The following is a 26,230-nucleotide window of genomic DNA, read 5'->3' on the forward strand; positions in this document are numbered from 1 at the left end:
GCCAAGGCTGCACAGAGAAACCCTGTCTCGAAAACAAACAAACAAAAAGTCAGCAAAGGTGACAATTAGGCGAGCTAGGCTCACTTTAAGACATGCCTTAGGGCCTCACTATTCCTTCCGGGACCTCACTGTCCACTCACAAGATGAACCCATGCTTAGTACGCCCCAACCCTGATCCACAGGCCCTGTTGCCTTAGCCTAGACTTTTTTCTGGGAGAAAGTAGTGGGAGGGGTGGGACCAGATGGGGATCTGTCACCCAGAGTACTCAGAATCAGATGGCTGTGGGAGGGACAGGCCCATAGGAAGACACCGTGAGAGGGAAAAAACGGGAGGGAGAACAGAATGAGGAGGAGATGCCTGGAGCCAGCTTAGCCAGAACAGAGAGGAGAAAGACTAGACGGGGACAAGAAGAGGGTGAGGCCCACTGGGTGCCGGAGCAGAGACTGAAGCCCGGCCCCACCCCAGCTCCACCCCCTTACCTCCTCCTCGGCCTCGGCCTCCATTCTCTTCCTCCTGCAGGGAACAGAGAGATGGGTGTGGCACCTGTGCAGCCCAGCCGCAGCAGCAGCATGCTGCACCCGAGCAGCCCCGCGGAGCCAGCCCCACTCCAACCCTTGTCTCCTTCCAACTAGCCAACAGCAAGGAGATGGGAGAGTTGTCAGAGCAGTCCCGGTCCGAACAAGTATCCCAGCAATACACACACCCTATTCTCAGACCTGTCAATCCCACCACACCAGCATCCCAGGCTTCCAAGAACATCCATTCTACCAGGGATCCAGGCCCTCTTCCCCTAGGGAGGCTGCAGCCCAGGGAGGAGGTCCCCATCACACAGGAGCCAGGAGGACAAAGATAAGGAGCCTGAAAGTGTAAACAGGGCTATCTCTCTCCAAGAATGGGCTGGGAGGTCCGATTAGCAAGGGGGAGGGGTGCACACTCGGGGCTGGATGTGCTGAGCCAAGAGCAGCAAGTAGCAGAAGTCAGACTACAGCATTCTGGTCTGCAGGGGGAGAAGAGGGGCCAGGAAAAGTCCTCTGATAAGCAGAAGTGGGTGTCAGGCAAGGAGCAGGATTCTTGCAGCTACCTGCAGGGGTGAGGGTCGGCTGCTGGGAGGGCGGGGTCCATCTTGGGGAAGGTATTGGCATTGGGGAAGAACCAGAAGAAGGACAGAGACAGGCTGAGCCAGCAACTATAACATCTCAGAGTTGACAGGACCTTAAGGGTCATACTGCTGTGTCCCGTTCCCGCCCCCGGTTCAGCAGCAGGGCCAGGACCCAAACTCAGGACTCACTGGTGGCCCAGTCAGGTCAAGGTGGGCCAGGAAAGTGGCGGAGTGCTGTTGGAGCCCGGGCCTCTGCCCAGCTCCCCGTGGGAGGTGCATGCCCACTGATAGGAGCTGACAGCATTGGCAGCGGGTGGCAGAGGCAGACAGATGCATTTAGACAGCTCAGCTCACTGCAGGCTCCCAGGCAGAGCACTCTGGCCTCCTACTGCCTCAGGAGGAGAGCTTCTCTCAGGCCGGGGCAGGTTCTAGAAAGGGAGGGAGCCATCCTGGCTTGTCTTGCCCAGAGTTGGCCAGTGGCCCACGAGAAAGAGAGGCCACCATGCTAGACCACGGTCTCTGTCACGGCCCCTTCTCCACAGTGTCCGGAGAGAAGGTGGAAGGAGCTAGGAAGGAGGAAAGGAAGGAGGAGGAGGGCTTCCAGGAGAGACGGGGCTGGTGCCCTGGGTCACCTGACGCTTAGGCATAGTCACAGCCAATGACATGATGGCCCTGGTGTCAAAGATTCATACACATGTGAAAGCCGTAAAGCATGTGACAGACATGTACACATACCACAAACCTACAGACACCACACACACACACACACACACACACACACACACACACACACGATACACACAGACATATAGAGAAACCTAATGCTTTGGTGTGGGGCAGGTGGGGTCAAGGTACCCAAGCGATAATCCCCCAACAGTTGTGCAGGCTGATCCAGTCTTGGGGGCAAGAGAGAGAGGGGTTCATAACTTTTATAGAAATCTGTCTCCTCTGCAGGAAGAGAAGTTGGGAACCCGATTGCTGCCTGGTTATCTGCCTGTCTTCCACACTCTTTGCTTTCAGGGACCCTCTCTCCAGCTGGAGGCCTGTTTGGATCTATGATTCAGAGAGCCTCGGGCGTCTGTATTAGGGCTGGAAAGCTCTTAGGGATCAAGGCAATAGCAGCCCACAGGAGAACTCAGTCACAGAGGGGTGAGATGGCACTAAATCCAAAATGACCAAATCCACAACACAGGATTGAGTTAGGATTAAGAGTCGGGGCCCTAGACCCCTCCCCCAGGACTCTTTCCAGGAAATAAAGGGGAGGTGTCCCTGACCCCTCAGCCAGGGGATAGAAAGAGCTGACCCAGGTCAAGATCCAGTGGACAAGCGAACAAGGAGCCCGTTACCCAAAATGATCATTCCCTTTCCAGAGACTGCGCGCGTGTGCGAGTGTGTGTATGTGTGTGTGTCTGTGTGTCTGTGTGTGTCTGTATGTCTGTGTGTCTGTGTGTGTCTGTGTATGTGTGTCTGTGTGTGTGTGTGTCTGTATGTCTGTGTGTGTGTGTCTGTATGTCTCTGTGTGTGTGTGTGTCTGTGTATATGTGTGTCTCTGTGTTTGTGTCTGTATGTCTCTGTGTGTGTGTCTGTATGTCTCTGTGTGTGTGTCTGTATGTCTCTGTGTGTGTGTGTCTGTATGTCTCTGTGTGTGTGTCTGTGTGTGTGTTGCACACGCACATGCAGCCCTGCACGTACTGACTTCTCACCTCTGCATCCCCTTGTCAAGACCCATTCCAGAAAAGTTAGGGAGTTTGTCCACAGTCACAGAGCAGGAGTCCTAGGCACAGTGGGCGCTGCGTCCCTACAGCTCTCCTCGTACACAGTTCAGAAGGGAGCCAGGCTGGACGCCTCGAGGGACTCCTCTGACAGGCCACTAGGATAGGCCAAACCAGCTTCTCTCTCCCATCAAGTTCCCGTGCCCCCATCCCCCCGCCCCGCAGAGTGGCCGGGACTGGCAGGCTGGACGACGACGTACCTTCAGGCTGCAGTGAATGGCTGACTCGGGCGGGTACACGATGAAGTGACGCAGGGTGAAGCCAAAGCCATCCTGCAGACTTTTGCGCAGCAGCAGTGTCCTCGGCCCCTGCCAGGGGAGGGGGCACCGAGAAGGGCACCCATCTCGTGGGCCCAGGGGAAGCTGCAGGAGCACAGGGAGACAGACGGATGAACATCGTATAGCCTATGGTATAGCCTATGCGCATGGCTCCGCACCTGCCTCCAGCTGCCCAGGAGCCGAGGACCTGACGGGGACCACCAACATCCACATCCACATCCACATCCACATCCACACCCACAGTCACAGCCACAGCCACAGCCACAGCGTCCAGGTCCCTCCTGGGTCCTGACCCTGTCACCCAACCCTTCCTCTCTCACTCTTGGAAGCCTGACAGCTTCTTCCCTCTGAGTTTCTCCTTCAGTCTCTTCATGGCCTCCCTGGAAACTGAGCCAGTACACACTTACTGTGTGCCAGACACTGCACACACAGCTTTTCTGCACAGGAAGTTGTGCATAAAACTATTGCACATCCTCACACATACACTGACATGCATGAACACACTCAAACATACATACAACATATGCAGACATACCACAAATAGGAACACCAACAAATGTGTACACATAAGCTAGACAGTGGTGGAGCACGCCTTTAATCCCAGCACTCAGGAGGCAGAGGCAGGCGGATCTCTGAGTTCAAGGCCAGCTTGGTCTACAGAGTGAGTTTCAGGACAGCCAAGGCTATATGGAGAAACTCTGTCCCGAAAAACCAAAAATAAACAAATAAATAAATGATAAAATAAAAAATAATAAATATGCATACAGGCAGACTCACAGAACCATGCAGGCACACTGGCATGAGCACAGGTACACATAACCAGTCTTGCATACATGCAGAGCACAGAGCCACATGTCTGCACAGACTGGCACAAAAAATGCACTCTCCAAAAGTGTGGGATCAAAAGCCCAACTGGACACCAGGCCACCAAAGGGACTTGCTGAGGTTGCAGAGCTCAGCCCAAAGGCCAGGCGGGTTCACCGGAAAGGCAGATGGCAGATACTGCCCTCCGTCCATCCTGCCAGAATGCTTGGGATTCCCCTGGATGTCATGGCAGGTTATCCAAAGACAAAGAGTTGAGGGGCCAAGTAGGACCATATCTAGAGCAGGAGGCAAGAGGTGACAGACAGAGAAGACTGTCTTGAGTGTCTTTGGACACGCAGATAAACAGCCAGTAACGAGTATGAGATAAATTGTATGCAGAGAGGCTGACAGAAGAGACTGGTGCTGGGCGACAGGCCGAGAGAAAAGCAAGAAGCCTTCAGCAAAGCCTCAGACCCCCAGAGCCATTGGGCAGCCTGAGCGAGCGTTTGCCTCTGATCCAAAGCCCTCAGGATGCCAAAAGCTTCCTCTCAGCTCTCCTTCCACAGGCCTCCACCCTTGCTCCTCTTTGGCCCCGGCAGGAACCTGAAGAGATGAAAGGCCCAGGTGGTATGGACCGTGGAAGTCCATCAGACCTGCTGTAAGGAGCGCCTTCGCATGGGAAGCTGCCCTTCGGCTGGCTGGAGAAAACTCACAAACACCTGACCGCACAGGGATGCTAAGAGGCCCCGCTGAGAACCTGTCCACCCCTGCTCACAGTTAACAGACGGAGAGCATGTGAGCATGCTCAGCCTAGTGGCTTAGCTGCCATCCAACAGGTTTAGGAGAGAGCGCAGATTCTCAAATCCCAAATAAATAAAAGAAAAAACGAGATCGACACACTACATTTACGGACTGTAGTCTCAGGGAACAGAACCAGCTGGAAGACAGAAAACAGCTGAATGAGGCTCCAGAAAAGGAGACATTGCACAGACTGAAAAACTATAAGGGGTTAGGTCGTGAGCTCTCCATTCCCAGAAGGGTCCAAGCAAGACCTAGACTACTCCTGGTCCCAGTCCTTAGCAGGGACCCAGTGATGTCCCCTCAGCCCCATCTACTTGTAGTTACACCCTGGCCTCCTCCATGAGCCCTACATTCATAGGGTTCAAGGGGCCTGGAGAATATTCACTGGAAATTCCTTGAGATTTGAACACAGCCCTCCCTGATTTCCCTGACAGGAAAGATGATCTCATGGGCCCCCAGTGCCCCTCCCACAGAACCCCTGTTCCCCTCTAGTGCGGGCTGCCCTCCTTCCCACTCCCACCCAGGCTCAGAGCTGAGGGTGTTTGCTGGGCCCATTGTTTTGCTGGTGCTCTGGATTAAGGTTTAAGCCACCAGCTGCCCCAGTGATGTGAAGCGGCTGGGACAGGTCCCCACATGTTCCCCTCCCCTCCCCCTCCACACACACACATCCTGCCAGCTGCCTGGGGGTGCCACTCCCTGAGGGGACCTGCCTGTAATCCAGGACAGTGGGTATGTCTCCCTCCCACTGGGCTCTCCTCAGCCAGAGCAACAACTCCCCCTTCTCACTTATCCAAGCCTCCCCACTTCCTCTGTCTTTCCTTCCAGGTCCAGTCTCCTACTCCTTCCAATTAGTCTCTTGAGAATGTCAGTACCCCCCCCCCCCCGCCACACACACACACACCACACACACACACACACACACACACACCCCTATCAGAAGAGGTGACTCCACAGACCCAGTCAGGGCTGGCTGCTCCCCTGTGGGAAGTCCTTTCAGACTTAGCCTCAATCCCTCATGTTACCTTACATGCAGGTTTCTCCCCTCTGACAACACTGAGTCTAGTTTTCCTCTTGAGGGCGAGAGGTGCAAGATACAGAAGGAGAGAGAGAGAGAGAGAGAGAGAGAGAGAGAGAGAGAGAGAGAGAGAGAGAGGTAGGAGACAGAGAAGTACAGCTCAGCCCCCCTAACTCTGTCTCTCTGACACAGGCCCACAGACAGGGGACAGAGAGGGGCCACAGGCATTGTTGATTAAGCCCTCCTGACTGGAATCTATTTGTAATCACTCTCACCCTCTTGTCTGAAAACAAAGAGACATCCAGAAACACCAACTGTTGTTTAAAAAAAAACGGGGGGGGGGGCAACAGCCCAGGGAACACATCAGGCAGAGGTGGCCACTCGATGGATTGGTCACATCAGTATGATCCCCCACCTCCACCCCCGCCCCAGCCTACCCTAGCATAAAGAGGTCATTGCAGAGAACACAGTATTGAGGCTGGGCATGGCGCCCACTGTGACTCACGCCTACCGGCCCGGCAGATCCCGAACATCAGAAATACTGCCCCCAGCTCGGCCACTGCCCGCCCTGGAAATCACCCGCTGCCCGCTGGGGCCATTCTGTCACCTCAGCTTCCTCTGGCCACTAAGAAACCCTTATGTGCCTCTGTGTCAGCGTCTCTGCTGGTAGGAAAGAAGACAGGAAAACAGAGTGGCACCCACTGTTCGGGTTAGTGACCCTATGCCCAGCTCTTACTGGGTCTCTGCCAGCCTAGATTCCTAGATATGCCAGCGACTCCTCCAGTCATCAGCCCCCATTCCATCCTTCCACTGCCTATAAAGCAGGAGTACTGAGTCCACAGGTACCATTACCCAGACTCCAGGTTCCATCCATTGCCCTCGGGAAAACTCCCACACAAACGCTGCCACCTCACCCCGACTCTCAACCTTCTCACGCACACACTCCCCACTGCAAGGATGTCCGCCTGGGAATGGAGGACGCGCTGAGCTCGAGAGGGGGTAACCGAGCGCTCACAGCCCCTGACATCCAGCTCCCGCCCGGCTCCAAAGCTGTTTGTTGCTCACCCTGGCCGGACGCAGCCCGGGTGCTCGGCAGTCGCTGTGGCTCAGACAGGGCAGCCAGAGGCAGCGCGGCTCCGGGGCGCTGCAGTCCACGCCGACGGCGCGCTCCCAGCGCCAGCCCCCGACGCCCGCGCGCTCCACGCGCCAAACGGCGCTGCCCACCAGCGCGGCCTGCGGGGACCCCGAGCGCGGCCACCGTCGCGGCCCCGGCGCGCACCGGGCCTGGCTTCTGGAGGGGGACGCGCCGTGCGGGACTCGGCGGCTCGGCGCCCGGCGGGGGACGTCCTCGGACCCCGCGCGGCAGGCGGAGCCCAGGGGTTCCAGTCCGCCCCCAGAGCCGCGGGCTCGAGGCCCGGGGCCCCGAGGGGGCGGCCGGCCCGCGCGGAAGGTGGCAGGACGGCTGGAGCGGGGCCGCGCCTCCCGCGCCGCCCGGGTGAAGGCGCCCGCCAGAGCCGGGCAGGGACACGCCGGCAAGTCGTTGGGACAGACGCCTCCCCCTCCGGGGCGGCCCCGGCGCCGCGCCAGCTCACCCTCCGCCCCACGCCAGAGGCTTCGAGCGGTCCCTGCTCAGGCACAGCACACACCGACGACACCATGCAAACACAAGGATTCACACTGCCGGGCGATCACACTGTGTGCCCACTGGCTTCACGTTCCTGCAGAAACATGTTCTAGCTGTGTGCCTCACAGCATCCCGTCCACTTGTTCCCTGGGGACACGCTGTCCTCACAGACCTCAGTGTGGATATCACACCTTTGGACATCCTCCCATGCAAACATCCCTACCCCACGGGGAACACATGCAAGCACAGCCTTTGAAGGTGTGCCAGACCCTTACAGCCCCACAGAGATGCCCATTTCACCACATACAAGCAGGCTGGTGACAAGCCCGCACCGCTCAGCACTGCTTGCCTCGGGACACTGTGCTCTTCAAGCGGCACGCACACTGCCAGCCCAGAGTGAGGTGTGACAGAGTGTAAGATGCACCCTCAGGCTACAGAGACCCCACTCTGGTCTCCCAAAGGAAGCATGTTCATTCCTCTTCCCCAGGACCCTTGCCCATGAACCCTGGCGTCACCAAGCTGAGAGGAGGCGCCAAGATGTTCACTCCGCCTCTGCCACCTCCAGAATGTGAGTGAGATGGGAAGCTGGCTCTCCAGGCCCCATCCTTTGCCCCAGCAGAGGCAGGGAGGCAATGGGCCTGGCTGGTCTGTATTCTCCACTGTCCTTCATACCCCGTTCATGAAGGCATTTGTCACTACAATCCGGCTATAGAACAGTTCGTGCACAGAGAGGGAAATGCCCAGCAGAAGGGGACACAAGCCCAGAGCCCACCTAAGGGGGAGGGAGAGCCACAGGGCTGGTTGGCTTTCAAACACTCATCTGGCCAGCCACTGTCCTCACTTGCCAGGAGGGTGGCTCATGTGAGAGGTAGCTACAGAAAGGCACAGAGGAGGAGGAAGGGAGAGAGAGAGGGAGCGGGTGGGCAGGATGGCGGGAAGGAAGAACAGAGGAGGAAGGGTGAGGGTGAGGCCCCGGGGGGGGGGGGGGGGGGGGGGGAGTCAGCCAGGGAATGGTTTTGTTCTTCTGTTTCCTGTTTGCTGCTTGTGGGCCCATGCCGGAGCTGGACCCTCACCTCCACCCTGCGGAAGCCCAACGGGAAGAGCAAGGCTGCCATGAGCTGAGTCAGGACTCAGGGAGAGCAGGAAAGGACCAGTCAGGGACAGCGGGGCAGCCAGGGACAGTGAAACCAATCTGCATGTCTCCCAGTGGAGAACTCTGGATCTGACCATCCTGCTCTGCCCACCTTGTCACTTCCTCCCCAAAGCTGTACCTTCATAGACCAGGTGGCCATCCGCCAAGATGTCCTCAGCCATGTGGACTCTGGGGCCCAAAGTAGAGGGCAGACACAAAGATGTCCTTGACTCCATCAGGCCTCTTCACTAAGTCCTTCCAGGGGCCTAACTGCCACCTTACATAGCCCTACCTGTCCTGGAACTTGAGACATAGACCAGGATAGCCCTGATCTGCCTGCCTCTGCTTCCGCCACCCTGTCAGACTTTTTTTTTTTAGGTATTTATATATGTGTTCATGAGGGCACGCATGCCACTTCCCTAGGAGGTCAGAGGGAAATCTCCAGTGTAAGCCTTCGCGTTCATTCCCCTTTGTGGCTTCTACATAGACTCCGAGGGTTGGAACCAGACTTGTGTGGCTTCTACATAGACTCCGTGCTAAGCCATCTCCCCAGCCGCCAACTGCCTTTTTAACCTTGCTGCAAGCCCAGGCCTTACATTTAAGCAAAGGGTTTCTTCATTCTTTTCACCCCCTGGGCCTCTCACGGCTGACCAATGATGAGGGTCTGATTGAGACCTGGAGTGGTCTGGGTGCTATAGGGAAGGCAGAGGATGTGACATTGTGTCCAGGCCTACAGAAACCTGGAAAGAGACCAGAATCTCCGAGCTCCACTTTCTGTCTTTTAACCTGGCAGACGTGGAGAAGGCTGCCTCGGCAGACAGACCCGGAGAGAAGAGAGACAAGTGGGGCGGGCGGGTGTGTGGTGCACACAGCGGGGCCTCAAAGGTGGGCCACAGCTAGAAATGATCTTCCAGCCTGGGGAGCCAGCTCGCCTGTTTCCTCTGGGAAAGGAATGTGGGGTGGGCCCCAGAGCCCAAGGGGGAGGGGCAAGCCTGGGAAATACCAGGCGTTGCTGAGATTCTATTCCAAGCCTTCCTGCCCAGTGTGTCCTCCCCCCACACCCTACCCGCTTCCTCCCCCACTGCCGGAATCACGCACCCGCCAGCCCCTCCCAGCCCCCTAAGTGGACCACCTGGCAAAATCTATCCCACTTATCTTCCTAAGGGTCCCTGCCCAGGGGCTCAGGACAGCACCCCTAAGGAAGGGCACCCAGAATTCTAAAAAGTACTTCTAACTGTGACCCTTCTCTTAGTGCTAGATATCCACGATGGATTTTTTTTTTTGGGGGGGGCACAGGATATTACTATGTGGCCTTGGTGGCATAGAATTCTGTATACAGCCCAGGCTGGCCTTGAACTCACAGTAATCCCTCTGCCTCAGCCTCCTGAATGTTGGTATTACAGGCATTTCTAACCATTCCTGGTTCAGAAAGGGTTCTTAGTACTTTATTCACTTTTTTGAAGACAGGGTTTCAAGGCTGGCCTTGAACTCTCTGTATAGCTGAGGGTGACCTTGAGTTCCTGAGTCTCCTGCCTCCACCTCTCAGAGTACTGGGATTATAGATGTGTGCCACCATACCTGGCTCCCGTTTTTAAAAAAGACTTATTTTTATTTATTATTTTTTTAATTGTGTGTGTGTGTGTGTGTGTGTGTGTGTGTGTGTGTGTGTGACACACACACAGATGCCCTGGGAGGACTGAAGAATACAGACAGTTGTAAGCCACCACATGGGTTCTGGGAAACAAACTCAAGTCCTCTTGCTGGAGAGACTCTGCTCTTAGCCACTGACCATCTTTCTACCCCCCACCCCCCGCCCCAAAACACACTTCTTTTGAGACAGGGTCTCAATATATGGCCCTAACTGGCTTGGAATTCATTTTGTAGAGTAGGCTAGCATTGAATTCACAGAGATCCACCTGCCTCTGCCTTCTGAGTGCTGGGATTAAAGGCATGTGGCACCATGCCTACCCTGCGCCCATTTTTTTAATTATAATGACACTCAAGAGGGCAAGGACAGAGAAAGGGAAGCCTCACTGGTGTGTCACACGGCTGTAGCCCAGGGCTGGCCCCACCCCCAGGCCCCTCTACATTACCTTCTGGGTTATCCATTCGACCACCACACCTAGAGTGGTGTCTTGGGCCAGGGTGAGACCCTCTTATAAACTTAAGGTGCACACAGACCCGGCTAGCAGGGCCCTTCTGTCAGGAGTGTCTCCCAGCTCTTGAGGCCTCCGGGGTTTCCCAGCTCCAGACTTGGGTCCAGCCAGCTGCTCTCACTGCCACTGGTCAGGCAGTCCTCACACACAAAGGGGGGCTCCTTACATGACATCAGGGGCCTGGACTTCTGAGATGGGCAGTCATGGGCTCCCAAGCTAGCCCTTCAGGAGAGGAGGGCCGAGAGCAGAGGAACGGGAAGCCTGTATAACCTAAGCCTGGTCACCAGGAACCAGGGAAAGGGAGGAGAGCTGTCCCGGAGCCCAGGGGTCAGGGACAGAAGGAGGGAAGCTGATAGCGTTCGGAGCCTGCAGCTCAGGAAGCCAGGGACAGGGCTCAAGGTCAGCCCCGCCTGCTCTTCCTTCCTCGGCCTGCTCAGTGCCTCCTCCCAGACCTTAGGTCCCAAACCACAGGTGACCAACAAGCGCCCCCCCCCCCAACCATCCATCTGGTCTCTTACACCACCAAACACAGACCCAAAGACACCCGCGACCTCACACACAGGGACAAAGCCACGGTCGGGGCTATCCTAGGCATGTGGGCATGTGATAAACAATGCCGGCCCACTGGCCTCAGCTCCTCCCCCAGGGTAGTGCCTCCCGGTCCTCCTCCACCCTTTAGCCCCATTCACATCCCAGCTCCCAGCTTCAATAGAGCAGAGGCCCCTCCTGACATGCCCTAACAGGCCAAGTTGACAAGCAGGCCGGGCAAGCCCAGCCCAGCCCCCCCACTGACACACCAGCAGCGGCTGGGACCCCGGCTGCTCTAGACAGCTCGGGTGACTAGGTGATCCAAAGGCCTCCCCCACCTATGCTGTCCTTCTCAGACCCTGTGCCCAGGGTTGGGGTGGTCTGTGGACACGCCATCACGGCCCGCCCCTCTCAAAGTGGGTCACAGCCAAGGAAGAAGAGGGCTGGGGCAGGGGGCAGAGAAGCGTTTTCTATGCCTGACATCCAATCTGTTCAGGAGAGAGAGGGACAATCCCAGACAAGGGTCAACACCTGAGCCTGGAGTCCTAGTGATAAAATGGAGGTGGATAGAAACTTTCACCCAAGGGATGTTGGGAAAAATAAGTCAACTAAAGAAAGTCACTGGGCAGTGGCGGAGCACGCCTTTAATCCCAGCACTCGGGAGGTAGAGGCAGGTGGATCTCTGTGAGTTCGAGACCAGCCTGGGCTACAGAGTGAGTTCCAGGGCATGGTGCAAAGCTACACAGAGAAAACTTGTCTCAAAAAAAAAAAAAAAAAAAAAGTCTTATTTGGTGTGATAGTACATGCCTGTAACCTCAACACTGGGGAGGCTGGAGGACAGTGTGGGGCTAGCCTGATCTATACAGTGAATCCCAGGCCACACACGCCTATACAGTGAGACAATTTAAAAAAAAAAGTCTCAGTAGGGGTCCAGAGCACACAGTAGGAGTTTGAAAATTTAAGTTTTTGGATAACCAGACATGTAGATACTCAGCTAAGTTCGTACAAAACATCGTGATACAGCACACACTTTCAGAGGTAGACAGTCAACCGCACACAGTGGCACCATGGCCCCTCCCACAGCTGACCCAGCCTTTTGGTTTGTTTGCGACAGGGTTTCTCTGTGTAGCCCTGACTGTCCTGGAACTCACTCTGTAGACCAGGCTAGCCTCAAACTCAGAGAGATCCACCTGTCTCTGCCTCCTGAGTGCTGAGATTAAAGACAGGTGCCGCCGCTCCCCACCACCTCCACCACCCCAAGCTGACCTGATGCTTTTATGGGCTGAGAAACACTGCCTTCCCTCAGCGGGGAAAGAGAGGCCCACAGACCTGGCTTCTAGGCCCTTGGGAATGGGCACCATGAGTCCCCAAGTGAAGGCTGCTCCCAGCAGATGTGGAGCGCAGAAAAGGTGCCAGGCTGGCAGGACTACCAGCCAGCGGGAGAGCCGTTTCCAGCCTCAGTGACGCCGAGGGAGAGGGGCCAAAGACAGAGTCTTTGCTCATGGTGGGAAATGAGCACTTACAAAAGAGGGTGAGCCTGGAGTCGGCCACAAAGTAAACACCCGGGCCATTGCCAAGGCAACCACAGGCAGTGTGGGATAGGGCCCACACCGTCCCCTCCACCCTCATCCACTCCACCCAGATGCCCCTTGGCTGTCTGAGGTCTTCTGGGTGTCCTCTCTGGCTATGCCTCCTTGAATCAAAGGGCAGCTCCCTCAGAGTGAGGACTTGTTGCCTCGCAGCAATGTCAGGGTCTCTGGAAGACCAGGCCAGCATCTATCTGTCCTCGGCGGGTACCTCTGCAGCCTCCCTAAGAATGGGGTCATTGTTTTTCAGAAATGGATTTGCCCTAGAGAGTCTCTGTCCAGGGTAGACTTTTAGAAAATACTAGGCTGGCATGAGAGTTCAGACAGTAAAGTGCCCGCCTTCAAGCACGAGGACCCAAGTTCAAGCCTAAAGAACTTCCAAAAAGAGTCCAGATGTGGCAGTGTGTGCTCATAATCCCAGTGCCGGGGAAGCAGAGACAAATGGATCCCTGGGGTTTGCTGGCCAGGTGGCCCTAGCCTACCTGTTGAACTCCAGGGAAAGGAGAGATCCTGTCTCTAGAGAGATGCACGGCTGGCTCAGGGGCTAAAAGCACTTGCTGTTCTTGCAAAGGACTTCAGTTCAGCTCCCAGCAGCCACAAGGTGGCTCACCAGTTCCAATTCAGGATCTGACATCCTCTCTGGCATCCATGGTCACCAGGCAGACATGTGGTGCACATAACAATACCATGAAATAAGCTGTCCTGGAACTCACTCTGTAGACATAGACAGGCTGGCCTCAAACTCGGAAATCCACCTGCCTGTGCTTCCCAAGTGCTGGGACTAAAGGGGTGCATCATCATACCTAGCAAATAAATAAATCTTTTAAAGTAAAACAATTTTAAAAAATGACTAGGTATACAGTGACCAAGAAATGGTAGCCAGAAGTTGTCATCCAGACTCTACACAAATTCACACACGTGTGCCTAGATACACACACACACACACACACACATTTTACAACAGGAATGTTATGCCAGCATTCAAGAGGTAAAAACAGGGAGATCACCGGGCGGTGATGGCGCACGCCTTTAATCCCAGCACTTGGGAGGCAGAGCCAGGCGGATCTCTGTGAGTTCGAGGCCAGCCTGGGCTACAGAGTGAGTTTCAGGAAAGGTGCAAAGCTACACAGAGAAAGCCTGTCTCAAAAAATAAATAAATAAATAAATAAATAAATAAATAAATAAATAAATAAACAAACAAACAAACAAACAAACAAGACAGGGAGATCAGAAGTTCAAGTTTATCCTCAGTTACATGATGAGTTTGAGGCCAACTTCTGGTACTTGAGATTCTGTGAGCATGGGGCAGGGGAGGAAGAGGATTATTTGGATGTTAAGAAAGGATGTGGGGCCGGGCGGTGGTGGCGCACGCTTTAATCCAGCACTCGGGAGGCAGAGGCAGGTGGATCTCTGTGAGTTCGAGGCCAGCCTGAGCTACCAAGTAAGTTCCAGGAAAGGCGCAAAGCTACACAGAGAAACCCTGTCTCGAAAACCAAAAAAAAAAAAAAAAAAAAAAAAGAAAGGATGTGGGGAGCTGGAGAGATGGCTCAGTGGTTAAGAGCACCAAGAGCACCAACTGCTCGACCAGAGGACCTGGGTTTAATCCCAGCACCCACATGGCAGCTCACAACTGTCTGTAACTCAAGATCTGACACCTCACACAGACATACATGCGGGTAAAACACCAATGCACATAAAATAAAGATAAATAAATTGTTAAAAAAAAAAAAAAAAAAAGAGCCAGGCAGTGGTGGCAGGTGATGATCTTCTGTAGAGTTCGAGGCCAGCCTGGTCTACAGAGTGAGTTTCAGGAAAGGTGCAAAGCTACAGAGAAAGCCTGTCTCAAAAAACCAAAAAAAAAAAAAAAAAAAAGAAAAAGAAAAAAAGGATGTGGGGAAATTGAAATAGAGGGAATATATATATTATATGTGTGTGTTATATATTATATATACAATGCAGCTGATATGGGGAACAGTATGGAGCTTCCATCAAAACTTCAATCTAGAATTACCATATGACCCAGGAATTCCACTTCTGAGTACAAACTCAAAAGCACAGAAAACACTATCTGTAGTCACATGCTCACAATGCTATTCTTGGCCAGGCATGGTAGCATACGGCACTTTATTTATTTATTTGGTTTTTTCAAGACAGGGTTTCTCTGTGTAGCTTTGCGCCTTTTCTGGACTCACTTGGTAGCCCAGGCTGGCCTCGAACTCACAGAGATCCGCCTGGCTCTGCCTCCCCAGTGCTGGGATTAAAGGCGTGAGCCACCACCGCCCAGCTTCATACAGCACTTTAATCACAGTACCTGAGTTGCAAAGGCAAGTGGATTTCTAAGTTCAGAACCAGCCTGTGTACATTGTGAGTTCCAGGCCAATCAAGGTTGCAGAGCAAGACTTAGTCTCAATAAAATGAAAAAGACACATCAGTATTCTTCATAATAGCCAGAGGTGAAAGTGATCCAAGCATCCATCCACATATAAGTGAGTGAACAATATGATACATGAGTGTGATCAGATACAGTTTATCAAGCCGGGCAATGGTGGCACACACCTTTAATTCCAGCACTCAGGAGGAGATCTCTGAGTTCGAGCCCAGCCTGGTCTACAGAGCGAGTTCCAGGACAGCCAGGATACAGAGAGAAACACTGTCTCGAGAAAAAACAAAACAAAACAAAACAAAAAAATGATACAGTATATCAACACAGTGGAATATTACTAAGTCTTAAAAAGCAATGGAGTTTTGATGTAGGATTCAACAGGGATATGCCTTGAAGACATGCTGAGTGAACTAAAGCCAGACACAAAAGAAGAGATTGGTTTTTTGTTTGTTTGTTTGTTTGTTTGTTTTTTTGTTTTTGTTTTTTTGAGACAGGGTTTCTCTGTGTAGTTTTGGAGCCTGTCCTAGAACTCACTCTATAGCCCAGGCTGGCCTTGAACTCACAGAGATCCGCCTGGCTCTGCCTCCCAAGTGCTGGGATTAAAGGATGCGCCACCACCGCCCGGTGAAGAAGAGATTCTTACGAAGTTACATTTATATGTCATGCTTAGATTCATAGAAGAGGAAGTAGAATGGTGGCTCGGGGACTTCTCTAGTGGAGACTAGAAACTTACCGCTTTAATAATTACAGAGCTACAGTTTGAGATGGATGGTGGTGACGGGCCAGTGGTGGCGGGGACAATGTAAAGTCACTAATGTCACAGAGCTTACACTCAAAAATGGTTTTGTGAGGGCTGTAGACAACCTAGCAAGTTAGAAGTGTCACTGCCTTCCAGAGGCCCAGGTTTTGTTCCCAGCCCATCAGGCAGCTCACAACTGCCTGTGACCCCAATCCAGTTAGAACTGCCACACTCTGGTCTGCACGGGCACTTGTACTTGAATGTACATGCGCACACCCTACACAAACACATAGACACAATCGTTTAAAAATCTCTTAATGTGCTTTAGATGTTAATTTTTGTAGGCCTGGTTGGCCTGGAATCACTATGAAGCCAAGGCTTTCACAGAACTTGTGGGGCTCCTCCTGCCTTTGGCTCCTAAGTGCCGGGATTAGCATCTGGCTCATAAATTTTATATAAATTTGCCAAATTGAAAGAATTGGAAAAGTCAGAATTCAAACACAGGAAAAATGGATTGATTTGGGGTTTGGTTGTTGTTTTCCAGACAGGGTTTCTCTGTGTAGTCCTGGCTGTCCTGGAAGTCGTTCTTACAGACCAGAACTGGCCTTGAACTCACAAAGATCCTCCTGCCTCTGCCTCCTTAGTGCTGGGTTTAAAGGTGTGCACCACCAGTCTGACTGGGGAAAATGTTAATAGCAGCTGGTATGAATTACCACCTACATCTAGGAGCAGGTGGCCTAGGATGCTACATACCACCTGGCCTAGAAGGCCTGCGCCTAGCCTAGCTGGCCCTGAAGGTGGTGCTGGGCTCAGTATGCATCTTCTTCAGGACTGCTATACTTGCTCTTTGGGGTCTAGAGAGAACTCACGGGGGACACTAGGGAAGCTGCTCGAGGGACCCTGACACACATACCAAGTCCCTCTGCTATTGTTGATTATCCTTTGCCTCCCTGGAAACAAACAATGAACCCTTGGACATGGCCCCCTTGCGGCTGAGGTGAGTGGGGGCTATTGGAAGAACGTTTGTGGCTCCATGTGGAATCTAACCGTTCCAGAGCACACACAGTCTTGCTGACGTACTGCGCCCGCGTGAGTCGACAACCACCTGTAACACACACACACACGCACACACACACACACAACACACACGCACACACACACGGGTGCCCACAAAGTCCCAGCCTGTCTTTGTGAGCTCCAGGGAGGGGGATCCTGACTACTACACTGGCAGGACGCAGCTTGTCAGTGTCAGCAGACAGCAAGAGCCCCCTGCCGGCCACTCATGCATGCCACATCAGGCCATGTCTCATGGAATGAAAGGGGGACAGGTGTCATTCAGTGGCCTGTCACCCACCCTGCATTCTCTAGGACTCTTAGCGCTCGAGCATAACACCGTCCTCCCCCGTAAAAAAATTCCCTTACAGGAGAAGGTCTCCTGCCGGGAAAATCCTCCTATAAAACCTTGAAGCCCTCTCTTGGTTCCAGAGAGTACCATCGGAGGCCTAATCCCCTCTCGAAGAGACTGTGCAGACACCAGTCACTCCTGAAGGCAGGAGCTGCCTGAAGAACCTCCTCTACAAAAATCATCACACCCATTCCATCACTGGACAGCTCATTTGAGACAGACTAGAAACTCCGTGTGAGTCACCTCTTCTGTGCCCCCCCCCCCCCCGCCAGCTCCAGTTCTTCCTGTTTGTCTAACCACCTGGGCAGAGACAACAGGTGCTCTCACTGGTTTCTTTGAGGGCAGAGGGACAGCTCAGTTCCAGTCCAGCTGAGACCACATTCCCTCAGAGGGCAGGTTTCAGCAGATTCCTAACATCTCCCCCAGGGCATGTGGGGTTCTCTGCAGGAAGAGGCTGTTAACCTCACCTCTGAAACCACCACCCCCTCACCTTTAGCCCTGCCCAACCTGCCCAGGCTCCCTCTGCATTCCCTGTACGCGGCCCTGCCTAATGTTTATAATGTTTACAATGTCAAATGCCCTTCCACTGTGCTCCTGACTATGCCGGGGTTGGGAGAAGGTTGGGACCCTCTGTCAGGGAAAGGGATGCAGAAAGGGTACTCCAATCACCCTCAGCTCACAGCCTCCAGCCCCAACTAGACAGGTTAACTACAGGTATAACAGAAGTAGATCCAGGTCTCCTCTGCACACACAGCGCCTTGTGAACCTGAGCGGTGTCAGCCATCACCACCTTGTTCCCTGATCCAGGCCACAGATGGATAGGGACGTCTACACTCACTCACGGGATACTGAGGGGACAGAAGGCTGGGAGGAAGGCCTACATCCACACCCAGCATTCAGGAGGGGACACTCTTAGCACCTGCATTCACTTTGGTCCTTTTCTAGATAACATCAACGTTGTCAGTCGAGTTCACACAGGTTCTTTGCTCAGCAAAGTTACTGGGAAGGCATTCTAGGAACGACGGATAGGTGGGAGGTGTCATCCACCTGGCCTCCTGCCCACCATTAGGGTGGACCCTGCCCCCCAAAGCAGTGAGCCAGCCCACTTCCCACTCACACTCTGGCTACTTGGTTTCCCTCTGGGAGGTCAGTCTAGGCGATAATATTTGGCCAGCAGGCCCTGGAGGACACACCTCCAGCCTCCACACACACCACACCCCCTTCCATGTGCTACAATCACCCTGGCCTCTGGCCTCCTTCCAGTTCCCCAGAGTGCTCTGCACCCTCCCAGTCTCTCCCGCCCGGCAACAACACTGCTTTTGGAATGCTCTGTCGCCTTCCCTCCCTTCCTGCTTCCCGGCCCTCACTCTCAGACCCACTTCTACACACCTTGGAGCTCCCAGAATTAATGTCTAGCAACACACCCGCTCCAGGTGGCTCGGCTGGTAAAGACACTTGCAACCAAGGCTGGGACCTGAGTTTAATCCCTGGGCCCCACATGATAGAAGGAGAGAAGTGACCCACAAGTTATGCTCTGACCTCCACTTGTGTCCTTCCACTCCACACAAAATAAAACTTTCTTTAAAAACTCACTTCACACACATACTGCCTTGTGCTCAATGCCAGGTCTCTGGGCACCCTCTCAGGACATATATGTTTATGAGGCTATTGTCACCTGTATCCCCCTTTAGCTGGGAGTCCTGGAGGCCAGGACTGTGTCTGCTCTGAAGGGACAGCATGTGGTCTAGGTGGGCAGCAGCACAATGTTTCTGAATGGGGGGTGGGGGGTGGGGCGGGTAAAGAATGCTCTCACTGCTGGCAGTGGTGGTGCATGTCTTTAATCCTAGCACTTGGGAGACAGGGGTAGGCAGATCTCTGTGAGTTCAAGACCAGCCTGGTCTACAGAGTGAGTCTCAGGATAGCCAGGGCTATGCAGAGAAAAAACCCTGTCTCGAAAAACCAAAAAACAAACAAACAAAACCCACTCTTATCACTAGGGTGACTACCCCTCTTCCCTGGGGGCCCAACCGGAACAGAGACTGCTTCAGCTCTTTATGTTGTTTGTTTTGAGATAGGGTTCCATGCAGCTCAGGCTAGCCAAGGATGACTTTGAACTTCTGATCCTCACGCCTCTAGCCCTCAAGTATTGGGGGGAGCACAGGCTTATGCAACCACGTCCATGCTTCATCTTTTTGTCCTTTCTTGATGGGAACCACATCCAAAAGTGGGAGCAGTGGAGTACAAAGGTGGGGCGGGGCACACACAGACAGGAAACCCGCTTCCATCTCTGTAGGCAGGCTTTGTCCTCACATTCCCTGTTCCAGCCACCAGCCCTCCTGACCTGGCCTCAGACATGCTAGACACAGCATTCAGGCATCTCTCCCTCAGGCCCCTGTCTCCTTCCTAGGACCCCTGACTGGCCTCCCCATCCTCAGATATCAACCTGGCAGCTGAGGGGTGGACCTGGCCAGGTCCCACCGTGTGTCAGATTCCTGCCAGGGACATCTTCTTTGGCAGGCCAAGCCTAGACTCTTGGCCACCTTATCATGCCTCTTCACTGCCAGTTTTTCCCTCTAGGCCCAGAACAAAGGGACACGGGCTGTGGGGCTTTCCTTCCCCTATGTGCACAGGCTACCAGGAGGCAGCTGAGAGCAGATAACCCTAGAAAGACTGCGGGATAAGGTGGGGAGCGGGGAGGAGGGGACAGAGGAAGGCAGAGGGATGGTCCAGCCAGACGTGAGGAGCGACAAATATGCCAAGTACGCACGCCCCGGAGCTATGAATAGTGCAGCCAGCCTGCCAGGCGGTCGCAGCCCCCGCCCCGCCCCACGGAACGAACTGCACCCGGCCTGAAACGAGGTGAGCGCCCAAGGGGCCGAACCTCCTTCTGCGACGGGGCTGAGTTAGTTAACATGGGAGGCGTGGCTGCGCAAACCAAGAACAACAGGCACCTCTGATTGGTGGGTCCCTGCCTATCGGAAGTTGGCGCAGAATGGACACTCTACCCAAGGCAACGCCCATAAGCTGGAGCGGCTGCGTTTCCCAAGCCCGTCCGTCCTTAGGATCATCATCAGTCACCAGTCACCTCAGAGCAGAGCCTCAATGGTGCCACGGGACTGCTGGAGACCTCCCCGTTCCTATCACTGCCCAAATAAGGCTCTGCTTCCTTGGGACGTCATCCCTCACTACCTTAGCCCCAGGTCAGCCTCGCTTTCTTGGAGTTCACAAGTCTGAGCTCACGAACAGCTGAGCACTTAGGAAATGACATCGAACCAGCCCCTGCCCCAAAGGTACACACGTTAAGCTTAAGGACAGGAGAGTCGATCAGTGGCCCTACCCTGGCCCCTCTTTGTCCCCAAACAATTCAAATTTCAGAGACTAATCTAGGACAATGGGAAGGTTATCACCAAGTGTGCTAGGTGGAGGAGTTGGCACTCTAGGTAAGGAGCAGCCTGGGGGCTCGGTCTCCACTGTGTAACCTGGCCTCAGCCTTTCCCTCTCTAAGCTTCCACCTCCACAGCTGTGAGGGATCTTGCAGGGGACTCAGCTGAATGCCTGGCATCCAGGAGCTGCTCAGCAAATTTTAGTTCAGCAAGTCCCAAAGGATTTGCAGAAATTAAAAGCAGTCCAATTTTATAAAGATCAAAGAGGTAGACATGCAATCAACAAAGCAGATGTGGACACAGTGTTCAAGAAATGCCTAAGCTGGGGATGTCTGTATCCAGAACTGGGGATGGGTGTGGGGACAGGGGTCACCGAGAACTCAAGGCCTGGGACACATATCGAGTTCCAGGCAAGCTTGGACAACTTAGACTCTGTTTGAAAAAAAAAAAAAAAACAACGGGCTGGAGAGATGGCTCAGTGGTTAAGAGCACTGCCTGCTCTTCCAAGGACCTGGGTTCAATTCCTAGCACCCATATGGCAGCTCACAAACCATTTGGAACTCCAGTTTCAAGGGATCCAATTCCCTCTTCTGACCTCCTCAGGCACCAGACACACACATGGTACACAGACATACAGACAGACAAAACACCTGCCTGCATGTATCAATAAAAATAATAAACTTAAAAAAAACCACACCACCACCTAAATAAATAAAAACATAAATGTATACATGAGCTCAACCCCAGAACCCACAAGGCAGAAGCTGAGAACTGCCTGACCTCCATTTATGTTCTGTGGCACACACACATAAGCACAAAAAGTATATAAACATATTTATAACACACACACACACATCTAAATGTTATACCTGTCCTGTGGTCACTGCCATATTGCCTGGCACAAAGGTGCAGGGGAGGGGCTGGGTGTGGTGGGGCAGGCCTTTAATCCTGGCACTCAGGAAGGAGAGGCAGGAGGCTCTCCATGAGTTTGACGCCGGCCTGGTCTACATAAGTGAGTTCCAGGATGGCCAGGGGAAGATGTCACCACCGGTGGCTCTAGAGGAGACCATGCACTCCTTGTGGTTGCAGACAGGGTTTGTTCTGCATGGGGCCGGGGACCTCAGGGTTCTTTCTTTCTTTCTTTTTTAAAAAGATTTATTTATTTATTATGTATACAGCACGTATGACTGCAGGCCAGAGAGGGGCACCAGATCTCATTACATACAGTTTGTGAGCCACCATGTGGGTACTGGGAATTGAACTCAGGACCTCTGGAAGAGCAGCCAGTGCTCTTATCCTCTGAGCCAGCTCTCCAGCCCTTTCTTTCTTCTTTTTTGTTTTCTTGTTTGTTTTGCTTTGCTTTGCTTTGCTAGACAGGGTTTCTCTCTGTAGCACTGTCTGTTCTGGAACTCGCTCTGTACACAAGGCTGGCCTCGAACTCAGAGAGCTGCTTGTCTTTGCCTCTGAGTGCTGGGATTAAAGGCTTGTGACACCACCTCCCTCCATCCCAGGGTTATATCAGTAAACACAGGCTTCTCCAAGAAGCTTCAAGAAGGCTTCACCAAGGCAAGGTTTATCAGTGCTGGAACAGTTAGCATGGAATGCCCTGGCAGTAGTTAGTGGTTTGTCCAACACAGGCAGCTAGAAGGTGGACCAAACTGGGACCCACGTCCACGCTCTGACTCTCAGGCTGTAAGTGGATGTGTGTTTACCAGAGCCACTCACAGCGATGGCTTCCCTTCCTGACCTCGCCAGGCCTCCCTTGATCCCAGGTCATGGCTCTGGAGTAGTGAGCCTAGGCTGGGCTGTGGAGGTGATCGCCCATGAACTTTTTTCAGGCCATACAGGATTTAGTTTGTTCTGTTTTTATAATAAATACACAATTGTGCAGTGGTGGCCTTTGAACATCCACCCAGCAGAAGGTACTTTACTAAAGAGCTCTCGCTTAGGACTGGAGATATGGCTCATTTGCGGGAATTCCTGTGTGGTGTGTACAAAGCCTTGGGTTGGGTTCCCAGCACTGCACAAACCTGCATGGCGGTATGTTCCAGTAACCCAGCACTGCATAAACCTGCATGGCGTATGTTCCTGTAACCCCAGCACTGCATAGACCGGCATGGTGGTATGTTCCAGTAACTCCAGCACTGCATAAACCCATAAACCGGCATGGCTGAATGTTCCAGTAACCCCAGCACTTGGGAGGTGGAGGCAGAAGACCAGAAGTTCAAGATCATCCTTGGCTACCTGGAATATGCTAGACTCTGTCTTAAAAAAAAAAAAATAGTAATACTAATTTCCAGGGCTAGAGAGACGGTACAGAAGTTAAGAGCATTGACTGCTCTTCCAGGAACCCAGGTTTGATTCCCAGCAGTCACATGGTGGCTCACAACCATCTTTAACTTCAGTTCCAAGTGATCTGACACTCTCTTCTAGCCTCTTCAGGCACCAGGCACATACATGGGTCACAGACATACGTGCAAGGAGAACATCCACAGACATTACATTTTTACAAAGTTAGAATAATTTCATGACTGTTATATCCAAAGAGTGAGCAAGCAGAAAGTTTTGTAAACCATTCTGTCTCTTTTTCACATGTTTGAAATTTGCATAATATGTTTTAACAAAGCAATGGCCACAGTGAAACCTAAGGAGCTGCTGCAAATATCTGCTGGCTGGGAGATGGTTCAGCTGAACAAGAGCATCTGCTCTGTACGCACAAGGACCTGAGTTCAAGTCCCTAGAAATCATGCTTGTGTGGGGAGGCCAGGCCCAGCCACAGGTGCCTGTGGACCCCAGCCTGGTGCCGCCAGTCTAGCTCCAAGTTCAGTAAGAGATCCTGTCTCAAGGGGACAATTCAGAAAGTGAAGAGCAGGACACATGCTGTCCCTTTGGCCTCCTTTTTTTTTTTTTTTAAAGGTTTATTTATTATTATGTATACAATGGTTCTGCCTGCATGTATGCCTGCAGGCCAGAAGAGGGCACCAGATCTCATTACAGATGGTTGTGAGCCACCATGTGGTTGCTGGGAATTGAACTCAGGACCTCTGGAAGGATCAGCCAGTGCTCTTAACCGCTGAACCATCTCTCCAGCTCCCCCCTTTGGCCTCCTTAGTAGCACCTCCCCCCACATGCGTATAGATCACACATCCAGGAAGAAAGAAGAGGGAAGGAGAGGAAGACACTCACCACACCTACATGTGCACATACACCACACACACATGCATGTAAGTCACACATATGTAACACACAGGAAGGAAAGAAGGGAAGCACACACACATACACACACACCCACATGCACAGTCACACATATCACACAGGAAGGAAGAGAGGAAGGATGAAGGGCAGAAGGGGAGGGTACACACCCACGTCTACATGTGCACACACACACACACACACACACACACACACACACACACACGTCTACATGTGCATGCACACACACACTCGGGAGGAAGAGGAGGAAAGAAAAGATGACTCAGCTTAGGAGCTGGAGCTGCAGCTTGGTGGTAAGCCCTGCATCTCAACTTCAGGCGTGGGAGGAGACAGTGAAGCGAGTGCAGTCACCCCACGAACTGGCTTTAACTGAGTCCCATGGCTACCTTACCAGCAACTGTCTTCATCGTTTTTTTTTTTTTTTTTTTTTTGGTTTTTTGAGACAGGGTTTCTCTGTGTAGCTTTGCTACCTTTCCTGGAACTCACTTGGTAGCCCAGGCTGGCCTCGAACTCGCAGAGATCCGCCTGGCTCTGCCTCCCGAGTGCTGGGATTAAAGGCGTGCGCCACCACCGCCCGGCTTGTTTTGTTTTTTGAGACAAGGTCTCACCATGCAGATGTGCACTACTGCCGGGTGTGCCTTTAATCCCAGCACTTGAAAGGCAGAGGCAGGCAGATCTCTGTGAGTTCGAGGCCAGCCTGGGCTACAGAGCGAGTTCCAGGACAGGCTCCAAAACTACACAGAGAAACCCTGTCTCAAAAAGCCAAATAAATAAATAAACCTAAAAACAATTTTTAAAGCAATAAAGACACTAGAAAAGGATATTCAGGGGGCTGGAGAGCTGGCTCAGAGGTTAAGAGCACTGACTGCTCTTCCAGAGGTCCTGAGTTCAATTCCCAGCAACCACATGGTGGCTCACAACCATCTGTAATGAGATCTGGTGCCCTCTTCTGGCCTGCAGTCATACGTGCAGACAGAACACTGTATATATAATAAATAAATAAATCTTTAAAAAAATAAATAATTTTTTAAAAAAGGGCTATTCAAGGGCCACTACAAGGTGCCTGGATATTTAATAGATTCAAAAGTGAGCTCCTGGGAGGGCAAAATAACTTGTAACCCCAGAACCCAAGAGAGAGGCAAGAGGATCCCCTCAAACTCCAGCCTGGCCAAGGCTACACGGACCCTGCCAACTGAAATAGTAAATAAATATAAAAACACTACCATGTAAGGTCACCCAGGACCCAAACTGAAAGCCGGGCCTTTCTGAATCGATAATGTGTGTCTGTCACCCACCTTGCCTTTAGTCCCCGTTCTGTGTCTGCTCCACACTGTTCCTTTGGGTCTGCCTGGGTGTTTTTCAATACAGGTATTTTAGGGCAGGGGGCCGTGAGAACACTCTGGACTGTCAGGTAATGGAGATGGGAGATCTCACAAGCTGTGTTTGTGAAATCTTTGTGGAGCCTTTTTGTCTGGCTTTTGGGCAATAGGAAACACAGACAAGGAACCCCTTGAGGGCAGGGCTGTGTGGAGCCCAGGTTCTTACAACTAATGATCACCCACGAAATGAAAGCTGGTTTGCTTGAAGATATGGCCACTGCCCACTTTTTCCCAAGCACCGAGCCTCCTCTGCCGCCCCAGGCTGTAGTCAGGGGAGGACAACAGGAACACTGTGCCAGCCGTTCGTTCCTGAGAACGTCCTTGGCAGCCCCAGGCCATGCCTGGTCCCTCAGATGAGCTAGTCCCTCGCACTGAGGAACCTGGGCCTCTGGGACCAGTGCAGGAGTCAAAGGCTCCAGGGGAAGGAAGTGAGGTAACTCTCACGCCAGCCGGGGTGACCTATCCCATGGCTCCCTTCTTGTACAGCTGCCCACCCTCAGCTGTCCCCACAACTCCCCCAGGTGCAGCAGGGCACAGGAGCCCAGGGCCAAGGTCTCATTAGAGCTAATGAGAGCTCAGCTGTGTAGATGCCAGCTCAAGATACAGGGAGGAACAAAGAGCGCCCCACCCCTCTGGGAGAGGAACCCAAGGCCACACCCCCAGGAGACTCCTCAAGTCCGAGTGAGGGCAGTTCACGCCACTGATGACACTCTCGAGGACTGCGGCGTCACTGGGCAGTTTCAGTGTGTGACCATCACAGCCTGCTTGCAAGTCTAATCTCTCCAGCTTACTCTGAGGCAGAGTGACCTGGTGGACGCTCTGACATACACTCCAATCCCTTGTTGACCCGTCACTCACGGTGCCTCCCATGGCTACGCAGTCAGTATGCCAAGAGAGGCAGCGTACCATCAGGCCGGGGCAGGGAGCTTCCC

The 26,230-nt window shown here is 53.1% G+C and overlaps 1 protein-coding gene across 1 annotated transcript in view; it reads right to left on the reverse strand.

Annotated features, from left to right (window-relative positions):
- Arhgap23 (Rho GTPase activating protein 23) overlaps positions 1–26,230 on the reverse strand; it is a 95,613-nt gene that overhangs the window by 60,796 nt on the left and 8,587 nt on the right. The window contains 2 exon segments of the mRNA XM_028869076.2: positions 481–514; positions 3,073–3,234. Of these exon segments, the coding sequence (XP_028724909.1) occupies positions 481–514; positions 3,073–3,234 (196 nt within the window).

This window comes from Peromyscus leucopus, chromosome 8b (assembly GCF_004664715.2).
Source record: "Peromyscus leucopus breed LL Stock chromosome 8b, UCI_PerLeu_2.1, whole genome shotgun sequence".
Lineage (NCBI taxonomy): Eukaryota > Metazoa > Chordata > Mammalia > Rodentia > Cricetidae > Peromyscus > Peromyscus leucopus.